The sequence below is a fragment of the Oncorhynchus keta genome, unplaced genomic scaffold, assembly GCF_023373465.1.
Source record: "Oncorhynchus keta strain PuntledgeMale-10-30-2019 unplaced genomic scaffold, Oket_V2 Un_contig_2200_pilon_pilon, whole genome shotgun sequence".
Taxonomy (NCBI): domain Eukaryota; kingdom Metazoa; phylum Chordata; class Actinopteri; order Salmoniformes; family Salmonidae; genus Oncorhynchus; species Oncorhynchus keta.
Window position 1 is genome coordinate 30,186 of NW_026282713.1, and position 27,854 is coordinate 58,039.

Consider the following 27,854-nt stretch of genomic DNA (forward strand, 5'->3'; position numbering starts at 1 on the left):
CGCACACACACAACAAACACACGCAACACGCGCACACACACATACACACTACTCAGCTGTTCACATTTGTCTTGATTGACATGTTTTTCAGTTAGTTTGTTGTTGTTGTTGATGTTAAACAGGTCCTTCAGTTTATAGTGACTGTGTATCTTTACCAGACTGTTGGTCAGAAAGTCAAGCTGAGATACGTTAGTCAACTGATTCTCTCTGAGGACCATTGCGAATCAAACTCTGACTACCTTGATGACCCTGACTATCCTGATCAAAACCATGGCTATCCTGAACCAAACCAGGCCTACTCACATACAAACCTTGCTGAATTGATACAAAATACTGTGCAGTAATGTCATATTTCACTGGATAAGTCTGAAACTTTGCACACAGACTGCTGCCATCTGGTGGCCAAAATCTAAAGTACAGCTAGACTGTAAAAACTTTTTTTTGGGGGGTTGTATTATTTTTACCATTTCCAATGTGTTATATTCTCCTACATTAATTTAACTTTTCCACAAATTTCCCAGTGTTTCCTTTCAAATGGTATTATGAATATGCAGATCTTTGCTTCAGGTCCTGAACTACAGGCAGTTAGATTTGGGTATGTCAATTTAGGTGAAAATTGAAAAAAGGTCACGATCCTTAAGATACCCTGCCTTTAAATATTTAATTGAGTTTCATAGTGCTATCATTGTGTGATGCCTGACATTGGTGATAAGTCAATTGATTGTCTGTAAATTAGGCATTCTGAATTAGATTTGATTCTTCACAATGGCACCCTCCTCTGGTTATCTTGAGTGACACAGGTAAGTTTTATATATACAGAGTAGCATTCTGTTTGTGAGATGTGGCGTAAGTGATGTTATGGTATAGGCCTATGAAATGCTTTGATTAAGATCCATTATGTGTCTTTCATATTTGATGGAAAAACATATCTATTAAGGCATTAGGAGGGAGACAGGTCAGATGTTAGGGAGGGTACAGGGACAGGGACAGGGTCAGATAGGGAGGGTACAGGTAGAGGAGGACAGGTCAGATGTTAGGTACGGACTAGGGAGGGTACAGGTAGAGGAAGACAGGTCAGATGTTAGGTACGGACTAGGGAGGGTACAGGTAGAGGAAGACAGGTCAGATGTTAGGAGGGACTAGGGAGGGTACAGGAAGACAGGTCAGATGTTAGGTACGGACTAGGGAGGGTACAGGTAGAGGAAGACAGGTCAGATGTTAGGTACGGACTAGGGAGGGTACAGGTAGAGGAAGACAGGTCAGATGTTAGGTCACGGACTAGGGAGGGTACAGGTAGAGTCAGGGAAGACAGGTCAGATGTTAGGTACGGACTAGGGTCAGGGACAGGGAGGGTACAGGTAGAGGAAGACAGGTCAGATGTTAGGTATGGACTAGGGAGGAAGGGTACAGGTAGAGGAAGACAGGTCAGATGTTAGGTACGGACTAGGGAGGGTACAGGTAGAGGAAGACAGGTCAGATGTTAGGTATGGACTAGGGAGGGTACAGGTAGAGGAAGACAGGTCAGATGTTAGGTACGGACTAGGGAGGGTACAGGAAGACAGGTCAGATGTTAGGTATGGACTAGGGAGGGTACAGGGAGGAAGACAGGTCAGATGTTAGGTTACAGACTAGGGAGGAGAGGAAGACAGGTCAGATGTTAGGTACGGACTAGGGAGGGTACAGGTAGAGGAAGAGAGGAAGACAGGTCAGATGTTAGGTACGGACTAGGGAGGGTACAGGAGGAAGACAGGTCAGATGTTAGGTACGGACTAGGGAGGGTACAGGTAGAGGAAGACAGGTCAGATGTTAGGTACGGACTAGGGAGGGTACAGGTAGAGGAAGACAGGTCAGATGTTAGGTACGGACTAGGGAGGGTACAGGTAGAGGAAGACAGGTCAGATGTTAGGGTCGGAGGGAGGGTACAGGTAGAGGAAGACAGGTCAGATCAGGGAGGGTCAGGTAGAGGAAGACAGGTACAGACAGATGTAGGGAGGGTACAGGTAGAGGAAGACAGGTCAGATGTTAGGTGGACTAGGGAGGGACTAGGAAGACAGGTCAGGTACTAGGGAGGTACAGGAAGACAGGTACAGACCAGGTCAGATCAGGGAGGGTTCAGGTAGAGGAAGACAGGTACAGACTAGGGAGGGTACAGGAAGACAGGTCAGATGTTAGGTATGGACTAGGGAGGTACAGGAAGACAGGTACAGACCAGGGTCAGATGAAAGGACAGGGAGGGTTCAGGTAGAGGAAGACAGGTACAGGTACAGACCAGGTCAGGGAGGTACAGGAGGAAGACAGGTCAGATGTTAGGTACGGACTAGGGAGGGTACAGGTAGAGGAAGACAGGTCAGATGTTAGGTACGGACTAGGGAGGGTACAGGTAGAGGAAGACAGGTCAGATGTTAGGTATGGACTAGGGAGGGTACAGGTAGAGGAAGACAGGTCAGATGTTAGGTATGGACTAGGGAGGGTACAGGAAGACAGGTACAGACCAGGGTCAGATGAAAGGATCAGGGAGGGTTCAGGTAGAGGAAGACAGGTACAGACCAGAGTCAGGGAGGGTTCAGGTAGAGGAAGACAGGTCAGATGTTAGGTTTGGACAAGGGAGGGTACGGGTAGAGGAAGACAGGTCAGATGTTAGGTACGGACTAGGGAGGGTACAGGTAGAGGAAGACAGGTCAGATGTTAGGTACGGACTAGGGAGGGTACAGGTAGAGGAAGACAGGTCAGATGTTAGGTATGGACTAGGGAGGGTTCAGGAAGATAGGTACAGACCAGGGTCAGATGAAAGGATCAGGGAGGGTTCAGGTAGAGGAAGACAGGTACAGACCAGGGTCAGGGAGGGTTCAGGTAGAGGAAGACAGGTCAGATGTTAGGTATGGACTAGGGAGGGTACAGGAAGACATGTACAGACCAGGGTCAGATGTAGAGATCAGACAGGGTTCAGGTAGAGGAAGACAGGTACAGACCAGGGTCAGATGAAAGGATCAGGGTTCAGAAGACAGGTACAGACCAGGGTCAGGGAGGGTTCAGGTAGAGGAAGACAGGTACACCAGGTCAGATGAAAGGATCAGGGAGGGTTCAGGTAGAGGAAGACAGGTCAGACCAGGATCAGGGAGGGTTCAGGTAGACAGGAAGACAGGTACAGACCAGGTCAGGGTCAGGTAGAGGAAGACAGGTACAGACCAGGGTCAGGTTCAGGTCAAGAGGAAGACAGGTACAGACCAGGGTCAGGGAGGGTTCAGGTAGAGGAAGACAGGTACAGACCAGGGTCAGGGAGGGTTCAGGTAGAGGAAGACAGGTACAGAGTGTCAGATTTAGAGATCAGGCAGGGTTCAGGTAGAGGAAGACAGGTACAGACCAGGGTCAGGGAGGGTTCAGGTAGAGGAAGACAGGTACAGACGAGGGTCAGATGTAGAGATCAGGCAGGGTTCAGGTAGAGGAAGACAGGTACAGACCAGGGTCAGGGAGGGTTCAGGTAGAGGAAGACAGGTACAGACCAGGGTCAGGGAGGGTTCAGGTAGAGGAAGACAGGTACAGACCAGGGTGGACAGGGAGGGTTCAGGTAGAGGAAGACAGGTACAGACCAGGGTCAGATGTAGAGATCAGGCAGGGTTCAGGTAGAGGAAGACAGGTACAGACCAGGGTCAGGGAGGGTTCAGGTAGAGGAAGACAGGTACAGACCAGGGTCAGGGAGGGTTCAGGTAGAGGAAGACAGGTACAGACCAGGGTCAGATGTAAGGATCAGGGAGGGTTCAGGTAGAGGAAGACAGGTACAGACCAGGGTCAGGGAGGGTTCAGGTAGAGGAAGACAGGTACAGACCAGGTCAGACCAGGGTCAGGGAGGGTTCAGGTAGAGGAAGACAGGTACAGACCAGGGTCAGGGATGTAGAGGAAGACAGTACAGAGTGTCAGATCAGGCAGGGTTCAGGTAGAGGAAGACAGGTACAGACCAGGGTCAGGGAGGGTTCAGGTAGAGGAAGACAGGTACAGACCAGGGTCAGATGTAGAGATCAGGCAGGGTTCAGGTAGAGGAAGACAGGTACAGACCAGGGTCAGGGAGGGGTTCAGGTAGAGGAAGACAGGTACAGACCAGGGTCAGGGAGGGTTCAGGTAGAGGAAGACAGGTACAGACCAGGGTCAGGGAGGGTTCAGGTAGAGGAAGACAGGTACAGACCAGGGTACAGACCAGATGTAGAGATCAGGGAGGTTCAGGTAGAGGAGACAGGTACAGACCAGGGTCAGGGAGGTACAGTTCATCAGGCAGGGTTCAGGTAGAGGAAGACAGGTACAGACCAGGGTCAGGGAGGGTTCAGGTAGAGGAAGACAGGTACAGACCATGTAGGTCAGGGAGGGTTCAGGTAGAGGAAGACAGGTACAGACCAGGGTCAGATAGAGATCAGGGAGGGAGGTAGAGGAAGACAGGTACAGACCAGGGTTCAGGTAGAGGAAGACAGGTACAGACCAGGGTCAGATGTAGAGATCAGACAGGGTTCAGGTAGAGGAAGACAGGTACAGACCAGGGTCAGATGTAGAGATCAGGGAGGGTTCAGGTAGAGGAAGACAGGTACAGACCAGGGTCAGGGAGGGTTCAGGTAGAGGAAGACAGGTACAGATTGATGATAATGGATAGAGTTAATACACTGGATTATAGGTTTGATGTGGGGGGTGAGGGTAAGGGGAGGGATGAGGGTAAGGGTGGGGGTAAGAAGAAGGGTGAGGGTATTGGGATGAGGGGATGTGGTAGGGTCATATTTATTTAGGTCAAAATGACTGTTTCCCTTTCTGACTCGTGATGGGTTGTGACTACTGTAGTAGTTAATGACTAACTGACCCGCTCCACCACTCACACCCATTGGTCACTAGTCCTTCCATACAGACAGACAGAGAGGGGTATTTGACCAGTGTGTATCCTCAAGGTTGGAAGACATGACAGTGTTCAGGAGCAGCTTTCTGGTACAGGTTGGAAACTCTTGACATTTTGAAAACCTTGACAGACCCAAATTGAAAGCAATTGCATAAAACTACTATAGATTTGTTCTACTCATGACTAGTTTGATAGTTATGACACTACCATTTGTTAAACGTATGATATGTCACGAATTACAATTTGTTGTTGCTAACAGCTAGGTGGCTAACGCTAACTAGCTCTAGGGGTTAAGGTTAGGGGAAGGGTTAGCTAAATTTCTAACGAGTTGCAACGTAGCTAAAAAGTAGTTACAAAGTTGCTAATTAGCTAAAATTGTCCGTGATAGGATTCAAGACATTTGTGTTATACACCCACCCATCCACCCCACTTTTGTTTTTGTCTTAAGTAACCTGTCTTTTGTAACCATACCAAACATAACATATTATACTAATTTGAGTTGTCCCAGATTTGCTTTTAATGTGCATTCAGGTCAAAGAGCAACATTTTTGTCTCATCAGACCTTTATCCAAACTTAAGGTGTGCCTTTTCTCTGGAGTGGTTTTCCAACGCCCAGATGGGTGAAGTCCTGTAGAGACTTGTCCTTCTGGCAGGTTCTCCCAGCTTAGCCAAGGAACTCTTTAGTTCTGCCAGAGTGGTCATTGGGTGTGGTATATGTGCACCAGGGGGTGTGGTATATGTGCACCAGGGGGTGTGGTATATGTGCACAAGGGGTGTGGTATATGTCCATAAGGGGGTGTGGTATATGTGCACAAGGGTGGTATATGTGCACGGGGTGTGGTATATGTGCACGGTGTGGTATATGTGCAGGGGGTATGTGCACAAGGGGGTGTGGTATATGTGCACGAGGGGGTGTGGTATATGTCCATAAGGGGGTGTGGTATATGTGCACAAGGGGGTGTGGTATATGTGCACAGGGGGGTGTGGTATATGTGCACAAGGGGGTGTGGTATATGTGCACAGGGGGGTGTGGTATATGTGCACGGGGGGGTGTGGTATATGTGCACAAGGGGGTGTGGTATATGTGCACGAGGGGGTGTGGTATATGTGCACAAGGGGGTGTGGTATATGTGCACGTGGTATATGGGTATATGTGCACATAGGGGTGTGGTATATGTCACGAGGGGGTGTGGTATATGTGCACAGGGGGGTGTGGTATATGTGCACGAGGGGGTGTGGTATATGTGCATGAGGGGTGTGGTATATGTGCACGGGGGTGTGGTATATGTGCACGAGGGGTGTGTGGTATATGTGCCAATATACCATGTGTAGTATATGTACGGGGTGTGGTATATGTGCACAGGGGGTTGCTATATATAAACTGGTATATGTGCCAACGGGGGTAGTAGTATATGTATTGTTTTGTCATACCCATGGTATATGGTCTGATATATGTGCACGAGGGGCTGTCATGCCAATCAGCATTCAGGGCTCGATCCACCCAGTTTATATATAGCCCTTTATGTCACACTGTTGTTGTCCAGTATGGTATATGTGCACACACTTCATGTTAAACGTAAAAAGTAACACACTTTATTCAGCCAAAAAAATATCACCACATTAACAACACACACTTCATCAACATCCTATTATTAGTCCCCTGGGTCCTTCATGGGGAGATAAACTGTGCTCTTCAGACAGGGACATCAGCTATTGCTGAGTAGGTGGTGAAAATTGAAACACTACTCTATTTCTAGCTTTCTCTTTCACACTCTCTCTCACACACACAATCACTCAGGTGTAGGGGTCAGCACATCCGAGTTGAGGGGTCAGGGTGAGAGGTCAGTGGACTATAGAGTTAAGGGGTTCAGCGCGGATGTTCCCCAGGTCCAGCGAAGAATCTGTGTCCTCGTCAATCTCCCCAATCACAGCTCTGCAAAATAGAGGAGAGCAGTTGGGCCTGGGTGTATTACTGTGTGTTGAAGTCTGGGGGGGGTCAAAGTGGCCAGTTAAAGTGTTCATTCCCCTCACGGTTTCAGAAATGTTGTCGACCCTCATTCTCTTCACCAATCCAAGTGCATGGTGGGGAGTGAACGGGCGCAGTGAGAGGTCATAAGGGGTCGTTTGGGTGAAAGGTGAGAGTTCCGCCAGAGGTCGACATGATACTTACACGTTGTCTCCTCTGACGATGTATAGTCCCAGGACCACCTGCTCCACACCCTGAGAGGAACTGAACACACGCTCATGACTCTCATCCAGAATCAGGTTGATGGTCTGGTCAAAGCCCTTCAGGGTGCCCTGAACACACACAGTCAGTTCAACGGTCCAATCAAAACAGTACACACACAATCAGATCAACGGTCCAATCAAAACAGTACACACACAATCAGATCAACGGTCCAATCAAAACAGTACACACAATCAGATCAACGGTCCAATCAAAACAGTACACACACAATCAGATCAACGGTCCAATCAAAACAGTACACACACAATCAGATCAACGGTCCAATCAAAACAGTACACACACAATCAGATCAACGGTCCAATCAAAACAGTACACACAGATCAACGGTCCAATCAAAACAGTACACACAATCAGATCAACGGTCCAATCAAAACAGTACACACACAATCAGATCAACGGTCCAATCAAAACAGTACACACACAATCAGATCAACGGTCCAATCAAAACAGTACACACAGATCAACGGTCCAATCAAAACAGTACACACACAGTCAGATCAACGGTCCAATCAAAACAGTACACACACAGTCAGATCAACGGTCCAATCAAAACAGTACACACAGATCAACGGTCCAATCAAAACAGTACACACACAATCAGATCAACGGTCCAATCAAAACAGTACACATCAGATCAACGGTCCAATCAAAACAGTACACACACACACAGATCAACGGTCCAATCAAAACAGTACACACAGATCAACGGTCCAATCAAAACAGTACACAGTACAGATCAACCTGGTCCAATCAAAACAGTACACACAGATCAACGGTCCAATCAAAACAGTACACACAGATCAACGGTCCAATCAAATCCAGCACACACAGATCAGCGGTCAACAGATCAACGGTCCAATCAAACCAGCACACACAGATCAACGGTCCAATCAAAACAGTACACACAGATCAACGGTCCAATCAAACCAGCACACACACAAAATCAGGTTTATGGTCCAGTCAAAACCATTCAGACGCACAGATCTGGAGCCAAGTACGGCAGTGAAGTAGCTAGAGACATACCACTATCATCCGTCCGTCAGATGTAACGATGGCCACTGTACCTGAAACACAGCAGCTAAGGAAGACATTTGGGACACTATTTCCAACCTGGTCTCAGGGTAGACGCCCAACCACCTACTTTACTTTCTACTTATTGAGTAACGTTCATTTTTATGTAACCATACTATGTCCTTCAATCCATTTGAGTGGCCAGGATTTTGGACGTTTACTATATTCCGTCTAGTCTATCACCTCGTTCAGAATAACAGCGTCAATGCTTGTTTTGGTGCATTCATTTCCAAAGTATGATACGCTTCGCTTGCCTTGCAACATTCCGTAGCAGTGGTTCACACGCTGAAAAAAAAGTTGCAAAGCAACATGTAAAGTGTTGGTCCCATGTTTCTGAGCTGAAATAAAAGATCCCAGAAATGTTCCATACACACAAAAAAGCCTATTTCCCTCAAATGTTTTGCACAAGTTTGTTTACATCCCTGCAACATTTAGCAGTGGTTCATAGCTGAACAAAAACGCTCTGGATAAGAGCGTCCCAGAAATGTTGCTAAATGACTTAAATCTTAAATGTAAATTTTTGTAAAATGAGAATGTCTCTTTTGTCAAGATAATCCATCCACTGTACAGGATAGGCATATCAAGAAGCTGATTAAACACCACGATCATTACGGGTGACCCTAAAAGGTCACAAAAATGTGCAGTTTTGTCACAACAATGCCAGATTTCTCAAGTAGAGGGAGTGTGTAATTGGCATGCTGACTGCAGGAATGTCCAACGGGGCTGTTGCCAGAGAATTTAATGTTCATTTCTCTACCATAATGTCGTTTTAGAGAATTTGGCAGTACTTCTAACCACAGACCATGTGTATGGCGTCGTGTGGGTGAGTGGTTTGCTGATGTCAACGTTGTGAACAGAGGGCCCCCCCCACGGTGGCGGTGGGGTTATGGTATGGGCAGGAATAAGCTACGGCCAACGAACACAACTGCATTTTATCGATGGCAATTTGAATGCATAGAGATACCGTGACAAAATCCTGAGGCCCATTGGTGTGCCACTCATCTTGTTTTAGCATGATAATGCACGGCCCCATGTCACAAGGACCTGTACACAATTCCTGGAAGCTGAAAATGGCCTACATTCTCAGGCATGTCACCCATTGAGCATTTTATTTGATCTTTATTGAACTAGGCAAGTCAGTTAGGCACAAATTCTTATTTTCAAAGACGGCCTAGGAACAGTGGGTTAACTGCCTTGTTCAGGGGCAGAACGACAGATTTGAACCTTGTCAGCTCGGGGATTCGATCTTGCAACCTTTCTAGTCCAACACTCTAACTAACCACTAGGCTACCTGACGCCCTAACCCACTAGGCTACCTGACGCCCTAACCACTAGGCTACCTGACGCTAACCCTGGCTACCTGACGCTCTAACCACTAGGCTACCTGGCTCTAACCACTAGGCTACGCGCTCTAACCACTAGGCTACCACTGCTACCTGACGCCCCAATCGAGGCATATGAGACCAGGCTGCTATTTCATGAGAAGCTGCACATGCAGCAATACTGTTGAGCTTGCACGTCAAATCCGTAGTTAGCTTGCTATTATAAACTTGGTGGTTCAAGCCCTGAATGCTGATTGGCTGAAAGCCGTTGTATATCAGAGAGTATACCACTGGTATGACAAAACATGTATTTTTACTGTTCTAATATTACATTTGTAAACAGTTTATAATAGCAATAAGGCACCTCGGGGGTTTGTGGTATATTGCCAATATACCACAACTAAGGGCTGTATTCAGGCACTCAGCTTTGAGTCGTGCTAAATATACCATAGCCGTGGTATATTGGCCATATACCACACCTCCTCGGGCCTTATTGCTTAAATAACACATTTGGAAGAACATGTACCCATGTTTGGCTTCCAAAATCATTTGTATTATATTTTATCTAACTAGCGCATAGTTACATGTCATTCTACTAAAAAGCCATATGCGATGCTATTGCTAGCAAAGCTCAATCTAGCAGGCCAAAGCACCCACACATCAATAATCACGCGATTCATCCGCAAAAGTCCCATTCAGTGACTGTACCAGGATGACTTTCGTTCAAAGGATACGGTTGATGTAGCTCTCGAGGGCAGTCGACATGGTGACAACAAAAAACTCGTTCAAATCCGCCGGGTTTATTTGGAAAACACAAACGTAGCTCCACCGTAGATCACAAAATCGGCGTGCAGGCACAACCCGGAAACAGCATCAGACCAGACTAGATGATTGCAGACCCACTAATGATTTTGGTGTCCAGAAGATGGCGCCGAATCCACAGAAAATGAGTGTCGCGCCGTTCTTTATACCTCAGTGGTGTCGCACTACCGATCCATGAGTTTACCAGACCGCCCTTTCTAGAGATAATAGGCTTGTTCGACCTTGGATCATAATTAATTACTGATTATTATTTGTAGATCAGTCAGTCACCATTTACCCACAATGCATCATGGATTTGATGTTCTCCAGCCAAAGGGACCAGGGTTCTGGTCTTGAAGCATGGTTTCAACTGCTCCTACAGTTTTGTTTCGGTACTGCAGTTTAACTGACACCCGGCACAGAAAAAAAGTCAGATTAGAAAATGTATTAATAAGACACTTTAGTCATAAACTTTGTGCACAAAACAGCCATTTCATTATTTGAATGATTTTCCCCAGTGCTCACAGTTGAAGACAGTTGTCCTGTTGGAGAGCATTAACGTAATGTATCATTGGTCAATTGTGACTGACTGATCTACAAATAATGAGTCGTTATTTATGATGCAAGGTGATTTGTAGATCAGTCAGGCAGCAGTCACCTGCAATATCAAACAAGTCCATTAACATGTTAATATTCATCCAATGTCTGCTGTTTTCGGATGATGTAATCGCTACTCCTTTTGCATATTGAGTACTAGTGCACATGTGATGTTGGTCTGTATAAACCGCATACAACCTGGTCATATGGATGCAGTCTCTAGCGCTCATTATACCTCAGTGTCTCCAACACCGCTTCTGTTTCTATGGCATACTGCACCTGGGCAGGCTGCTGAGACCCATACTGCACCTGGGCAGGCTGCTGAGACCCATACTGCACCTGGGCAGGCTGCTGAGACCCATACTGCACCTGGGCAGGCTGCTGAGACCCATACTGCACCTGGGCAGGCTGCTGAGACCCATACTGCACCTGGGCAGGCTGCTGAGACCCATACTGCACCTGGGCAGGCTGCTGAGACCCATACTGCACCTGGGCAGGCTGCTGAGACCCATACTGCACCTGGGCAGGCTGCTGAGACCCATACTGCACCTGGGCAGGCTGCTGAGACCCATACTGCACCTGGGCAGGCTGCTGAGACCCATACTGCACCTGGGCAGGCTGCTGAGACCCATACTGCACCTGGGCAGGCTGCTGAGACCCATACTGCACCTGGTCAGACTGCTGAGACCCATACTGCACCTGGGCAGTGTTGAGCACTGACCTAGGCACCCATACTGCACCTGGGCAGCTGCTGAGACCCATACTGCACCTGGGCAGACTGCTGAGACCCATACTGCACCTGGGCAGGCTGCTGAGACCCATACTGCACCTGGGCAGGCTGCTGAGACCCATACTGCACCTGGGCAGGCTGCTGAGACCCATACTGCACCTGGGCAGGCTGCTGGGCAGGCCTAAGACCCATACTGCACCTGGGCAGGCTGCTGAGACCCATACTGCACCTGGGCAGGCTGCTGAGACCCATACTGCACCTGGGCAGGCTGCTGAGACCCATACTGCACCTGGGCAGGCTGCTGAGACCCATACTGCACCTGGGCAGGCTGCTGAGACCCATACTGCACCTGGGCAGGCTGCTGAGACCCATACTGCACCTGGGCAGGCTGCTGAGACCCATACTGCACCTGGGCAGGCTGCTGAGACCCATACTGCACCTGGGCAGGCTGCTGAGACCCATACTGCACCTGGGCAGGCTGCTGAGACCCATACTGCACCTGGGCAGGCTGCTGGAGACCCATACTGCACCTGGGCAGGCTGCTGAGACCCATACTGCACCTGGGCAGGCTGCTGAGACCCATACTGCACCTGGGCAGGCTGCTGAGACCCATACTGCACCTGGGCAGGCTGCTGAGGCCCATACTGCACATGGGCAGGCTGCTGAGACCCATACTGCACCTGGGCAGGCTGCTGAGACCCATACTGCACCTGGGCAGGCTGCTGAGACCCATACTGCACCTGGGCAGGCTGCTGAGACCCATACTGCACCTGGGCAGGCTGCTGAGACCCATACTGCACCTGGGCAGGCTGCTGAGACCCATACTGCACCTGGGCAGGCTGCTGAGACCCATACTGCACCTAGGCAGGCTGCTGAGGCTCACTGGAGTGACTTCATTAGAATCTTTCTCTCTGAAATACATTAGCATGAACGTACATGATTGGTTGTCAAAACGGCAGTTACTTGACATAAATAACATTTTCGGGATTTAAACGTTTTATTTCTCACTTCATTACAAATGTATATGACATTAAATAAGGTAATGTGACAGACAGGGCTGTTGTTGTTATCAAATGCACTGGACTGCTTAAAACAGCAGTGTTAAGGTCTCCTATATCTCATGTGGTTAAAGACAACAGTCCCTGTCAGGAAGTGAGAGGGAGCCTCCTGATATACCCATCCACACCATGTGGTACTACTAGATGTCCTCCACAAGAAGACAGAAGTCTGTGCTGTCAGTCAATAGACAAATAATGTCCTCTACATGAGCAGTTCATTTAAACACATCCTTCAGGCTCCAGTCGAGGTCTCTCCCCTGCGTTTAGACCAGGAGTGGTGAGTTGATATGGAACAGGTGCTGAGCTTGTAGACAGAGGATCGGCAAAGTAAACAAAACTGGGATTAAACGGGATGGGACAGGAGTATTCAGGAATGACAGCGGTCTATTCCAGGTTTCTGGGATACGGTGTAGTTCATTGGTAGTGGTTGCTCTTTGCCAGCTATAGCCCGTCCTAGCCTGGTCACAGATCTGTTAGTGCTGCCTTGCTCAACTCCTACGGCCAATCGGCATCACAAAGACCATAGGAGTTGTCAAAAACACATCTGGGACCATGCTACTGTTCTTCCTCCCATCTCCCCTCACTTTCCCGGCCAGGAGGCCCTGAGGTTGAGCAGGATGAGGACGTCGCAGGGGGCCAGGCGGTAGACCCCCAGCTCGTTGAGGGCTGACGTAGGGCTGGGCTTGCCGTCCGGGGTCCCTGGTTGCTCCTCGTCTTCCTCAGCCTGCCTCAGGACGTCTCGTAGAAGAAGAGCCGAGCCCACATTCAGACACAGGATGACGCAGGCCTCCTTCACACTGAGAGAGGGAGACATGACCAATCATTTTTTACCTAGAAATGATTTGACAAGAAATTCAAGCAGGACATTTAATAACCTAAGGAACTACAAACTGTCGGTCTCTTCTAAAGATTATGGTCCAATGGACAATGTTTTCAGGTGATATTGTCAGCAGAATTGCCATTGTATGTAATGGCCCACTCACTGTTTGAAGAAGTTCTCAGGCCTCTTGCAGTAGTGTCCAAACAGAGGGAAGAGGTTTCTTGTCATGTCGAATTGGAGCTGGGCTGCACCCCCCTCGTTGAAGTGGTTATACAGAATCACCTAAGGGAGACAGGTAGCAGATCCATAAGTTAATAGAGATGTGATTACCCCCCACAAAAAAACATTCTCTATTGCTTCATCCTATTTTCTTACGTCTGTATTTTATCATTAGAATTAGTCAGTAGCCAATGTAGTTTTAATGTATTTGAGAACAGATGTGTCTAATGATGTGTGACAATCTGATTATCTTCTTTTAAGTCTCTCCAGACAGTAGTATCTGAGAAATCACTAAAAGTTCAAATATTTAATGAAGTCAACTATCTGATTCATTCCCATTGTAGCAGGTCAGCAGTGTGACTCACATTCTGGTAGAGGAAGAGGTCCAGCCTCTCAGCCAGGTCCTGCCAGCCCATCTGGAAGAGAGGCAGACACAGCATCTGCTGCAGCTGGAGCAGGTGGTCCCTGAGACAGAGCATCAGAGGACAGGCTAGACTGGACAGGGACATGGTGGCCTGGTCACACTGGGACGGCAGAGACAACCACCTGGGAGGAGAAGGATACACGTCGGTGTCATTCTAGTTTTCAACATTTTGTTGTTCAATTGGTTATATGGCGGCTGTAGGTGATGATCTGAGCTCAAGAAATCACATTTCATTTCTACTGTCCAGGCGTGTTACAGGACAAAGATATTTGTCACAAAGTGCTTACAATCAGCCTGGGCCTAAACACCAAGCAAAGCAAGGTGACAGTGGGTGTCTAGTGTTTAAAACTCCAAAGATAGGACTACATCTTGAGAGGAACTAGATTGAACAGAAAGAACCCTTCCTCTAAGAGAAGAGTGTCTCCATTGACCTGTCCCTGGAGTAGGGCTGAGCCTTCTTCTGTACGTCCCTCATGACAGCCTCCAGTAACCTGCCCAGCATGTCTCCTCTCAGCCTCTCCAGCAGCCCCAGGAGCCCCTCAAACAGAGACCCCTCCAGAGAGGCCAGACGGCCGGACTCAGTGACCCCAGTGGCCCCAACAGCTCCTCCTCCCCCAGGGCCACAGCAGACTGCTGCAGCTGCAGGAAGAACTGAGGAAGAACAGAGGACAGAGAAAAGAACATTGAACAGCATTGAAGAAGACCTCTGGAGCAGTGCAGTAAAAGGAGGAACATACAGCAGAGTGAAGGTGTTAATATGTGGCTTTTTCTGTCCCCTTAACTACTTCTGAACGGACAACACATGTACATTCAGACAGACTGACAGATTGACAGACAGGCAGGCAGACTGACAGACAGGCAGGCAGACTGAGGCAGACAGGCAGACTGACAGACACAGGCAGACAGCAGTCAGGCAGACTGACAGATTGACAGACAGGCAGGCAGACAGTCAGGCAGACTGACAGATTGACAGACAGGCAGACTGACAGACAGGCAGGCAGACACAGTCAGGCAGACTGACAGATTGACAGACAGGCAGGCAGACAGACAGATTGACAGACACAGGCAGACTGACAGACAGGCAGGCAGGCAGACAGACAGTCAGGCAGACTGACAGATTGACAGACAGGCAGGCAGACAGACAGATTGGCAGACAGTCAGGCAGACTGACAGATTGACAGACAGGCAGGACAGACAGATTGAGACAGTCAGGCAGACTGACAGATTGACAGACAGGCAGGCAGAGACAGACAGATTGGCAGACAGTCAGGCAGACTGACAGATTGACAGACAGGCAGGCAGACAGACAGATTGACAGACAGGCAGGGCAGCATGTGCCAAAGCAGCAGCTACTCTTCCTGGGGTCCAGTGAAATGAAGGCAGTTTATACAACTGTAATACATTACAATACATTCACAGATTTCACAACACACTGTGTTCCCTCAGGCAGACTACTCCACCACTACCACAGACAGACATCTACAGTACTAAACCCATGTGTATATATAGTGTCTTGTGTGTGTGTGTGTGTGTGTGTGTGTGTGTGTGTGTGTGTGTGTGTGTGTGTTGGTGTGTGTGTGTGTGTGTGTGTGTGTGTGTGTGTGTGTGTGTGTGTGTGTGTCTGTGCCAATGTTTGTGTTGCTTCACAGTCCCTGCTGTTCCATAAGGTGTTTTTTTATCTGTTTTTAAACCTAATTTTACTGCTTGCGTCAGATACTTGATGTGGAATAGAGTTCCATGTAGTCATGACTCTATGTAGTACTGTGGAATAGAGTTCCATGTAGTCATGGCTGTATGTGGTACTGTGGAATAGAGTTCCATGTAGTCATGGCTCTATGTGGTACTGTGGAATAGAGTTCCATGTAGTCATGGCTCTATGTAGTACTGTGGAATAGAGTTCCATGTAGTCATGGCTGTATGTGGTACTGTGGAATAGAGTTCCATGTAGTCATGGCTGTATGTGGTACTATGGAATAGAGTTCCATGTAGTCATGGCTGTATGTGGTACTGTGGAATAGAGTTCCATGTAGTCATGGCTGTATGTGGTACTGTGGAATAGAGTTCCATGTAGTCATGGCTGTATGTGGTACTGTGGAATAGAGTTCCATGTAGTCATGGCTCTATGTAGTACTGTGGAATAGAGTTCCATGTAGTCATGGCTCTATGTAGTACTGTGGAATAGAGTTCCATGTAGTCATGGCTCTATGTGGTACTATGGAATAGAGTTCCATGTAGTCATGGCTGTATGTAGTACTATGGAATAGAGTTCCATGTAGTCATGGCTCTATGTAGTACTGTGGAATAGAGTTCCATGTAGTCATGGCTCTATGTAGTACTGTGGAATAGAGTTCCATGTAGTCATGGCTCTATGTAGTACTGTGGAATAGAGTTCCATGTAGTCATGGCTCTATGTAGTACTGTGGAATAGAGTTCCATGTAGTCATGACTCTATGTAGTACTGTGGAATAGAGTTCCATGTAGTCATGACTCTATGTAGTACTGTGGAATAGAGTTCCATGTAGTCATGACTGTATGTAGTACTGTGGAATAGAGTTCCATGTAGTCATGACTCTATGTAGTACTGTGGAATAGAGTTCCATGTAGTCATGACTATGTAGTACTGTGGAATAGAGTTCCATGTAGTCATGACTCTATGTAGTACTGTGGAATAGAGTTCCATGTAGTCATGACTCTATGTAGTACTGTGGAATAGAGTTCCATGTAGTCATGACTCTATGTAGTACTGTGGAATAGAGTTCCATGTAGTCATGACTCTATGTAGTACTGTGTGCCTCCCATAGTCTGTTCTGGACTTGGGGACTGTGAAAGAGACCTGTGGCTTGTCTTATGGGGTATGTATGGGTGTCCGAGCTGTGTGCCAGTAGTTTAGACAGACAGCTCGGTGCATTCAACATGTCAATACCTCTCATAAATAAAAGTAGTGATGAAGTCAATCTCTTCTCCACTTTCAGCCAGGAGAGATTGACCTGCATATTATTAATGTTAGCTCTCTGTGTACATCCAAGGTCCAGCCGTGCTGCCCTGTTCTGAGACAAATGCAATTTTCCTAAGTCCTTTTTGTGGCACCTGAGCACACGACTGAATGAGTGTCAAGGTCTGACAAAACTAGGGCCTGTAGGACCTGCCTTGTTGATAGTGTTGTTAAGAAGGTAGGGCCTGTAAGGACCTGCCAGGAGACAAATGCCTGTAGGATTTTCTAAGTCCTGTAGGACCTGAGCCTTGTTGATAGTGTTGTTAAGAAGGTACAAACTAGGGCCTGACCTGCCTTGTTGATAGTGTTGTTAAGAAGGTAGAAACTAGGGCCTGTAGGACCTGCCTTGTTGATAGTGTTGTTAAGAAGGTAGAAACTAGGGCCTGTAGGACCTGCCTTGTTGATAGTGTTGTTAAGAAGGTAGAGTATTGCTTTATTATAGACAGACTTCTCCCCATCTTAGCTACTTCTGCATCAATATGTTTTGTATAGCAACAGCGTGATGACTCCGAGGGCCACGTACCACGTTGTCTCCCCAGTCCCCCAGCACGGTGGAGATGTAGTTGGCAGCGTTCAGAATAGCACAGTATCTAGCGCCCAGCGGGTTACGGGACTCTTCCTTCATCACCTGGGTGAGGCGGATACGGAAGTCGTCCACCAACTCTCTGTAGCGCCAGGAAACGCAGCTGGGCACGAGGGCAGGGAGGCACGGTAGCGGTCTGGTAGGGAGTATTAGAGATTGAGGGGAGAGAGAGGATAGAGGGAGGTGGAGGAGAGAGAGATAGAGTGCAGTTAGTCAGAGGCTGCCCCAACAGCAGGTTGTCCCTCTACGACAAAACAGAGGACAAGACAGACAGAGTGAGACAGATAGATAGAGAGGCAGAGAGAGAGAGGCAGAGAGAGAGGCAGAGGCAGAGGCAGAGAGAGAGGCAGAGAGAGAGAGGAGAGAGAGAGAGAGGCAGAGAGAGAGAGAGAGGCAGAGAGAGAGAGATAGAGATAGAGGCAGAGGCAGAGAGAGAGGCAGAGAGAGGCAGAGAGAGAGGCAGAGAGAGAGGCAGAGAGGAGAGAGAGATAGAGGCAGAGCAGAGAGAGAGAGAGGCAGAGAGAGAGAGAGGCAGAGAGAGGCAGAGAGAGGCAGAGAGAGAGAGATAGAGAGAGAGAGATCCTACCAGAAGATGACCAGCAGTAAGAGTCAGAATAATCCTACCAGAGAGACCAGCAGTAGAGAGCCTTGAGTCTCAGCGCAGTCTGGAGCCTTTCCCTAACCTCCTTGTTGGGAGCTCCAAGCCCACTGATGTCAGACAGCAGGCATCCACCTTCCCCCACTACAGAGAGAGGCATGAGCACACAAGTAGTTAATACCTTCCTAAATCCATACACTGACCACAGGTTGTCTCAGCGATGGCACATGTCACTGATGTCATTCACTAAATCATCCACCTTCTCTACACTGAGCACACATCACACATTCACTAAAATCACATACAGTAAACGGAGTCTAACAGAGAAGTCTCTTTAGTCTCTTAAATCTCTTTAGTCAGTCCCAATGGCTTCCTACCCTTCACTTCACCCAAACCCTTCAATGTTTGCAGATCTGTAAGGTAGAAGCGATATGGCGGAAGCTCTGCCAGTACACTGCTTATACCTATCCCAGCCCCTTCAGATCTGCGGAAATTGGAGGGGTTAGGGCCAAGGGGAAAGAGTAGGGAACGATGAGAGATGCTCCACTGCTGCCTCTCTCACTCACTCTTCCTCCACAGTGAGCCACTTCTGCAGCTTTGACCTCCTCCAGCAGTACATGCAGCACTCCGGGCAGGGTGCTGGGGTAGGAGGTGGGTGGTGCGCAGCTCCCTCTCAAACTGCAGGATCTCATCCACCAGGTGGCAGAAGAGAGAGTCGTCGTAGAGCAGCCGTGGAGCATCCAACGCTAGCTTCTCCTGGGCCAGGGTGAGTAGACCGCGACACAGCTCCACCTGGTGGGGACGTGAGGGATGACATGAGATACTTCAATAGCTATAACCATTATATTTTATTATATTTATATATATATGCTTATATCCTCTCATATGACTGTGGAACATCAAGAGCTGCTACGATTGACAGATGACTGCAATGGACTCAGCTTGACTTTCAGATTTGAATCTTGGGGGTGAACAAATACTTCAATGGCACATGAACTCAGGATTCTAGATGATTATATAGCGGCTGATCCTCTAACCTTGGCGTTGACGTTAGCTCCATTTCTGTCCCAGAATGGGCTGGATCTTCTCCTCCATGAAGTTGGAGCTGTTACCCATCCACATCAGGACCTGGGTCAGGAACCACTCAGGCTGCATGGAGACAGAGATGGAGGTTATTATTATATGTGTGTGTGTGTGTGTGTGTGTGTGTGTTGTGTGTGTGTGTGTTGTGTGTGTGTGTGCTGTGTGTGTGTGTGTGTGTGTGTGACATGCTCTCTCTGTGTGTGTGTGTGTGTGTGTGTGTGTGTGTGTGTGTGTGTGTGTGTGTGTGTGTGTGTGTGTGTGTGTGTGTGTGTGTGTGTGTGTGTGACATGCTCTCTCTCTGTGTGTGTGTGTGTGTGTGTGTGTGTGTGTGTGTCTGTGTGTGTGTGTGTGTGTGTGTGTGTGTGTGTGTGTGTGTGTGTGTGTGTGTGTGTGTGTTGCTCAAACCTTGTTGAGTGAATTGGTCTGACGGTTTCCAGTGAAGTGGTATCGAAACCTCTTGCTCAGAGGAAGCAACATGATCTGGACAGGAAGAGACAGGGGTGGAGCCGGGGCAACCCTACACGGGACACAGAGGTTGGCTTCTCTGATATGAGATCATCACTGAGAAACAGGTTAAAGAAACTGGCCAGGTATTCATCTCAGTACAATATCAACATCAATATCAGTCAATATCTTAGGAAGTGTGTGAGGAACAGTATGTCTGTGACTGGGAATGTATGATGTATGAAGCTAGTGTATGAAGAAGTGTGCAGAGTGGAAATAATGCACTGTGTCTATAACCTAGTAGTGTCTATAACCCAGTCCTGTCTATAACCCAGTCCTGTCTATAACCCAGTAGTGTCTATAACCCAGTCCTGTCTATAACCTAGTAGTGTCTATAACCCAGTCCTGTCTATAACCCAGTAGTGTCTATAACCCAGTCCTGTCTATAACCTAGTAGTGTCTATAACCCAGTCCTGTCTATAACCCAGTAGTGTCTATAACCCAGTCCTGTCTATAACCCAGTCCTGTCTATAACCTAGTAGTGTCTATAACCCAGTCCTGTCTATAACCTAGTAGTGTCTATAACCCAGTCCTGTCTATAACCCAGTAGTGTCTATAACCCAGTCCTGTCTATAACCCAGTCCTGTCTATAACCCAGTCCTGTCTATAACCCAGTCCTGTCTATAACCCAGTAGTGTCTATAACCCAGTCCTGTCTATAACCTAGTAGTGTCTATAACCCAGTCCTGTCTATAACCCAGTAGTGTCTATAACCTAGTCCTGTCTATAACCCAACTATAACCCAGTCCTGTCTATAACCTAGTAGTGTCTATAACCCAGTAGTGTCTATAACCTAGTAGTGTCTATAACCCAGTAGTGTCTATAACCCATCCTGTCTATAACCTAGTCCTGTCTATAACCCAGTCCTGTCTATAACCTAGTAGTGTCTACAACCCAGTAGTGTCTACAAAGTCGTGTCTATAACCCAGTCCTGTCTATAACCTAGTAGTGTCTATAACCCAGTAGTGTCTATAACCCAGTCCTGTCTATAACCTAGTCCTGTCTATAACCCAGTCCTGTCTATAACCTAGTAGTGTCTATAACCCAGTACTGTCTATAACCCAGTCGTGTCTATAACCCAGTCCTGTCTATAACCTAGTAGTGTCTATAACCCAGTCCTGTCTACAACCCAGTAGTGTCTATAACCTAGTAGTGTCTATAACCCAGTCCTGTCTACAACCCAGTCCTGTCTATAACCCAGTCCTGTCTATAACCCAGTCCTGTCTATAACCCAGTAGTGTCTATAACCCAGTCCTGTCTATAACCCAGTCCTGTCTATAACCCAGTCCTGTCTACAACCCAGTCCTGTCTACAACCCAGTCCTGTCTACAACCCAGTCCTGTCTACAACCCAGTCCTGTCTACAACCCAGTAGTGTGTATAACCTAGTAGTGTCTATAACCCAGTCCTGTCTATAACCCAGTCCTGTCTATAACCCAGTCCTGTCTATAACCTAGTAGTGTCTATAACCCAGTCCTGTCTACAACCCAGTAGTGTCTATAACCCAGTCCTGTCTATAACCCAGTCCTGTCTATAACCCAGTCCTGTCTTCTGTAGTGCTATAACAGTCATGGTAGAGTCTATAAGGCAGTCCTGTCTAACCCAGTAGTGTCTATAACCTAGCAGTGTTCGATTGTCTAAAACACACATGACTGTAAGTCGCTTTGGATGTCTGCTAAATGGCATATATATTTATATATATTTAACCCAGTCCTGTCTATAACCCAGTCCTGTCTATAACCTAGTAGTGTCTACAACCCTGTCTACAACCCAGTCCTGTCTATAACCCAGTCCTGTCTACAACAGTATTAGGGTGAAGGACTGTATTGGTGAAGGATACGAGGTCTGTAGAGACAGGAGCTGGGCCACCAGTAGCTCCAGCTGGCTGTGGAGCTCCTGAGCGTTGGCAGGGGGAGAGAGACTGGGTGGGGGAGATGGCGGCCAGTGGAGCTGGATCAGCAACTCCTCAAAATCACTGCCAGACAGAGGAGGAGGAGGAGTTACAAATCACATTCAGGTCTGAGAGTAGCTTGACTTTGGATCATCATAATAACTGTGAATCACCAAGGCCGGTCCTGGAGAGATACCGTGTGTCTCTTACTTGTTCTGGGCAACACAATACACCTGGTCAACTAATCATTTAGACTGAATTAGATGGGTTAGTGCCAGGCTGGAACAAAGGCCTGCATGGCCAGTTGCTCTCCAGGACCAGGGTTTCTGACCACTGATCTAAACAGAGATCCTAATAACTAGCACAGAGTTCTCCATCGCCAGTCCTTCTGCTCCGGCCCGGCCCGCTAACACAACACACTGCCTGGCCTGTCTGACCCACTCAGACACACATACCCAGCCAGTCTGTCCTTAATGATCTTGTGCCAGAAGCATAGTGTCTCTCTGAGGAAGGCCTGGAGATGAGAGCAGCCAGACTGCTTTAGGCCCACATCTAGACTGGCCATGCTGCCCACCGCCACCACTGCCTCCCATATACTGTTGGTGATCAGACACTGCTGGATGCTGTCACTGTGGGAGGAGAGAACGGCAGTTAGCGGAACAACTTAACATACAGTAGGATACCATTTTGTGTGTGTGTGTATTCCAATCAGGATCCTATCTTTGAATAGTGTCAAATATATTGTCCAACTGCAAGAAGATGAAAATATATTGTCCAACTGCAAGAAGATGAAAATATATTGTCCAACTGCAAGAAGATGAAAATATATTGTCCAACTGCAAGAAGAAGAAGAAGAAAATAATAATACTGTTGCTCACCTGAGTTCTTCAATGCGTGACAGACACTGCAGGTATTTCATGTGTTTCTCTGTGTTGTCCAGCTGTTCCAGGGTCTGTCCCAGGCTGTCTGCCCAGGGCTGGGCGCCCTGCAGGTGCTGTATCAGGGTGTTGGACAGGACCCTCTCCCGCTGGAGCAAACCCCAGAGACACACGGGACTCCTCGGCAGCAGACAGCGCTGCTGACACCCGCAGCGGCACCGAACTGGACACCGTCAGAACCTGAGAAGGTGGGTGGAGGAAGACCTGTCAGCAAGGGAAATGCACGCCCTTAAACTAGCTAGCAAAGGTTAGCTATATATCATGTTTGTATTACTTACATTAACTAGCAAGGGGCAGAATAATACTCGCATTATTAACGATTCTATTATTTTTCATGCAATAGTGATACAGCATTGAAAGCTGATGTGAGTGTGCAACATGAAGTTAACAACGCTTGCTAACTACCTGCTCCTCCAGCAACTTGTTTTCGCTGTCAGTTTCTCCAGGAGTGCGCTAACTTTCTTCAGCGACTTCAGATCCCTCCGATTTCTTTCTCTATCAATTCGACAACGTAGTCGGGAGTGCTCCCTCCCCCGATTCTGTTTTGAGTCTTCATAATTTGTCGATATAGGGCTTTGTAGATCAGAATCATCACTTTGGCCGTTTTGCTGCTCTGCAAAGGGCGCCGCCATCTTTCTTCTGTGTCTCTTCCACGTCAACAGCACGCAGATGTAAACACAGCACCGAACACAGCCGTCACCGTCTATACACCCCCTCTAGTGGTGACAGTTAGTACTGCGGGTCCTGTCACGGGTAAACACTTGGGACATTTCCAACTATAACACAATCCACGCTTCCTTCCATCCTCCATTCATTGGTTCATGTAACCAGTGATATCATAAGTGGAGTGGTGATAGCTTCAGACAATTTACAGTTGATGTGTTATTTCAGTGATTACTAAAGGGAATTAGGAAGGATGTTTCCAAAACAAGACCCTCTTCAGTGTTTGAGTGTCATGTTGACAATCAAGACCTCACGAAACAACTGGACATACTGTATGTGCTCAGTTATGTAGTTGTTGAACTAATCTGTTACCCAGAACGGAACAGTTACTCTCTTATTCTGTCCTATTCTACTGTATCTTAGTCTATGCAGCTCTGACATTGCTTGTCCACATATTTATATATTCTTAATTCATTTTAATTCCATCCCTTTACTTTAGATTGTGTATATTGTTAGATATTACTAGTTAGTTATTACTGCACTGTTGGAGCTAGAAACACAAGCATTTCGCTACACCCTCAATAACATCTACTATACACGTGTATGTGAAAAATGAAATGTGATTTGATTATATCTCAAACATATTATAACATTTGTACGGCTCCCTTATCCTTCATTCGGTACATCTGTTTCCTGTCTGTTCTATTTACTATCATAATGGTCTGTTCTGTTACTATATGCTTGAGTCTGTTCTGTTACTATCATATGCTTCAGTCTGTTCTGTTACTATCATATGCTTCAGTCTGTTCCATTGCTATCATATGCTTGAGTCTGTTCCTGTTACTATCATATGCTTGAGTCTGTTCTGTTACTATCATATGCTTGAGTCTGTTCCATTCCGTTAGTCTGTTCCATTGCTATCATATGCTTGAGTCTGTTCTGTTACTATCATATGCTTGAGTCTTTTCTGTTACTATCATATGCTTGAGTCTGTTCCGTTACTATCAGTCTTTTATTGCTATCATATGTGAGTCTGTTCCATTACTCTCATATGCTTGAGTCTGTTCCATTACTATCATATGCTTGAGTCTGTTCCCATTGCTATCATATGCTTGAGTCTGTTCCATTACTCTCATATGCTTCAGTCTGTTCCATTACTATCATATGCTTGAGTCTGTTCCATTGCTATCATATGCTTGAGTCTGTTCCATTACTCTCATATGCTTGAGTCTGTTCCATTGCTATCATATGCTTGAGTCTGTTCCAGTCTGTTACTATCATATGCTTGAGTCTGTTCCATTACTATCATATGCCTGAGTCTGTTCCATTGCTATCATATGCTTGAGTCTGTTCCATTGCTATCATATTATTGAGTCTGTTCCATTACTATCATATGCTTGAGTCTTTTCCATTACTATCATATGCTTGAGTCTGTTCTGTTACCATTACTATCATATGCTTGAGTCTGTTCAATTACTATCTTCCTCTGTACAAAATGTGCTCCAGATGTTTTGTGGGGTTGCATTGACATTGACATTGCTTAACACTTGGCCCTTCTCTGGATCCCTAGAGACCCAATGGGAGTTAGCTTCTCAAATAGCACTCTATTCCCTATATAGTGCACTACTTTTTGACCAGGGCCTAGAGGCATTAGGGGAATAGGGTGCCATTTTGGACGCAAGTGGTGAGGTCATAGTTGTCCAGAAATGGCTGATTATGTGATTTCATGTTCACTCAGGCCTCCTTGCTCTGGACTGGACCTCTGGAGTCTGGGTTCCTGTAGTAGATGCTTTGTTCTGCCAAGACAACAGATAGAAGAGCAGACAATAAGTGCTTTATGAGTTCTTAACTCTCTCTCTCTTTAATGGGGTGTTGTTGGCATGAGAAACATATGTTTTCATTGTCAAAGCAAATTAGAAATAAACAATAAAGAAAGTGAGAAGAAACAAAAACAACTTCAACAACAAGCGATTAGAAATAAACAGTAAACAACACAAAGGTTTTTCATAAAGATACAGACATTTCAAGAGTTATATTATCATATATGTCCAGGGTTTTAATGAGCAAATAGTTGTAGTACGAATAGTTGGGGGAAGATAAATTAACAGATTAATATTCACAATGTTGTTTTGCTCCACTGGTGCCGTTTTCTCAGGGCAACTGGCCACAAATCTTACTGTCTGGTTTCACATCTCTCTAACTTCCGGGAGAGCCCATTTAAAAGAAAATATAAGTCTAGTCCCTCCCTTTATGGCTGCCTAAGCTCTAACCATCAGTGACATAATGTTCATGCTCGTCCCTCCAATGTCACAAAACACCATTCAGCAGCATGTCAACACACTCTCATGTTGAGAAGAAGAAGAAACAGTTAAAGGAATCAGAAATCTATTTTCTGGACTTAAAGATCTTGGGCTTCAGCAAGACCAACTCTGAAGTGAACTGCTTATCCAAACTGTTGTTTTTAATATAACCAAATATAGAAATGGGAAGAATACTTATCTGCGTAAAACGGACGTTCATTTTCGTCTGTGTCTTGATCGGGAGTAAGTTATCGTCCAGTATTTTGACCTGTTAATATACGAGTTGATAAACCATTTTTTTAGAGGAGCAACGTTTTTAATACAGGCAAATGTTTTGTAATTATTGTCGGTTATTTTTGTAACTTCTGCGCGCGGTGGGGTCTTCAAGCAGTGAGAGTTGCAGTTTACACGCGACGGAATAAAGAGCAGTGCCACTTTCATCAACACTAATGAGCGAGTTGTTCTATAGCGCGGCATTTAAAGAAGCACTCAAATTAAATATACATGTATATAATGTTGCAATTAGGCTACTGGGTTTTGCTCAGTATAATCCTCGCGCTTTGCTAAATGTTTTAAAGTCATGAGTTATGTTTATTCTCATCTTCAAATAGGCCTACTGACCTTAGTTATCACGTTTTTGGCAGAATATTAGGATAGTCAATAACTGTTATTAGATTTTTATAAACAGCTGACTAAGTAAATATTTCAGCTATTCATTTCTTAGTAATGTATAATTTCTTAGTATATTTATAAATTAGGTATAATATATGTAAATACAATTTACTGTCTGCTTACAAACCATTTGTAGATGGCGTTGGTCAAATGCATTATGGAAGTTATGAAGAAATGGATCCCTCAACTCCTCTGAAACAAATGATTGTATCAACCTTTACTGTGCATTATCAGTAGAATTCTCAGAATAATACCCTGTACATTGTAATGATTGTATCAACCTTTACTGTGCATTATCAGTAGAATTCTCAGAATAATACCCTGTACATTGTAATGATTGTATCAACCTTTACTGTGCATTATCAGTATAATTCTCACTATAATACCCTGTACATTGTAATGATTGTATCAACCTTTACTGTGCATTATCAGTAGAATTCTCACTATAATACCCTGTACATTGTAATGATTGTATCAACCTTTACTGTGCATTATCAGTAGAATTCTCAGTATAATACCCTGTACATTGTAATGATTGTATCACCTTTTACTGTGCATTATCAGTAGAATTTTCAGTATAATACCCTGTACATTGTAATGACTGTATCAACCTTTACTGTGCATTATCAGAAGAATTAATTCTTTTATAATACCTGTACATTGTAATGATTGTATCAACCTTTACTGTGCATTATCAATAATTCTGAATAATACCCTGTACATTGTAATGACTGTATCAACCTTTACTGTGCATTATCAGTAGAATTCTCAGAATAATACCCTGTACATTGTAAATGACTGTATCAACCTTTACTGTGCATTATCAGTAGAATTATGAATAATACCCTGTACATTGTAATGATTGTATCAACCTTTGCTGTGCATTATCAGTAGAATTCTCAGTATAATACCCTGTACATTGTAATGACTGTATCAACCTTTACTGTGCATTATCAGTAGAATTCTCAGTATAATACCCTGTACATTCAAATGATTGTATCTACCAGATCTGTTGGTTTATCAGTAGAATTCTCACTATAATACCCTGTACATTGTAACAGATTGTATCTACCTTTACTGTGCATTATCAGTAGAATTCTCACTATAATACCCTGTACATTGTAATGATTGTATCACCTTTACTGTGCATTATCAGTGTGAATTCTCATGTATAATACCCTGTACATTGTAATGATTGTATCTACCTTTACTATTGCATTATCAGTAGAATTCTCACTATAATGTGTGTGTACATTGTAATGATTGTATCTACCTTTACTGTGCATTATCAGTATAATTCTCACTATAATACCCTGTACATTGTGTAATGATTGTATCTACCTTTACTGTGCATTATCAGTAGAATTCTCAGTATAATACCCTGTACATTGTAATGATTGTATCTTCCTTTACTGTGCATTATCAGTAGAATTCTCAGCAGAATAATACCCTGTACATTGTGATGACTGTGTCAA

General features: G+C 45.9%; 1 protein-coding gene, 1 long non-coding RNA gene and 1 pseudogene across 2 annotated transcripts; all 3 read right to left on the bottom strand.

Annotated features, from left to right (window-relative positions):
• Window positions 1-6,531: 6,531 nt before the first annotated feature.
• LOC127921319 (U6 snRNA-associated Sm-like protein LSm8) lies at window positions 6,532-10,434 on the bottom strand. The gene is made up of 4 exons (XM_052505032.1): window positions 10,243-10,434; window positions 8,139-8,179; window positions 7,038-7,165; window positions 6,532-6,800 (listed from the first exon to the last, which is right to left on the bottom strand). The coding sequence occupies exons 1-4, from the start codon at window positions 10,271-10,273 to the stop codon at window positions 6,710-6,712; spliced, it is 291 nt and encodes a 96-aa protein (XP_052360992.1). The 5' UTR covers window positions 10,274-10,434; the 3' UTR covers window positions 6,532-6,709.
• A 2,203-nt stretch (window positions 10,435-12,637) lies between these two features.
• On the bottom strand, window positions 12,638-23,055 carry LOC127921322 (RAD50-interacting protein 1-like; annotated as a pseudogene).
• Window positions 23,056-26,303: 3,248 nt separating this feature from the next.
• Window positions 26,304-27,076, bottom strand: LOC127921327 (uncharacterized). The gene is made up of 3 exons (XR_008108707.1): window positions 27,033-27,076; window positions 26,793-26,898; window positions 26,304-26,726 (listed from the first exon to the last, which is right to left on the bottom strand). It is a non-coding gene; the product is annotated as an uncharacterized LOC127921327 (long non-coding RNA).
• Window positions 27,077-27,854: the final 778 nt, after the last annotated feature.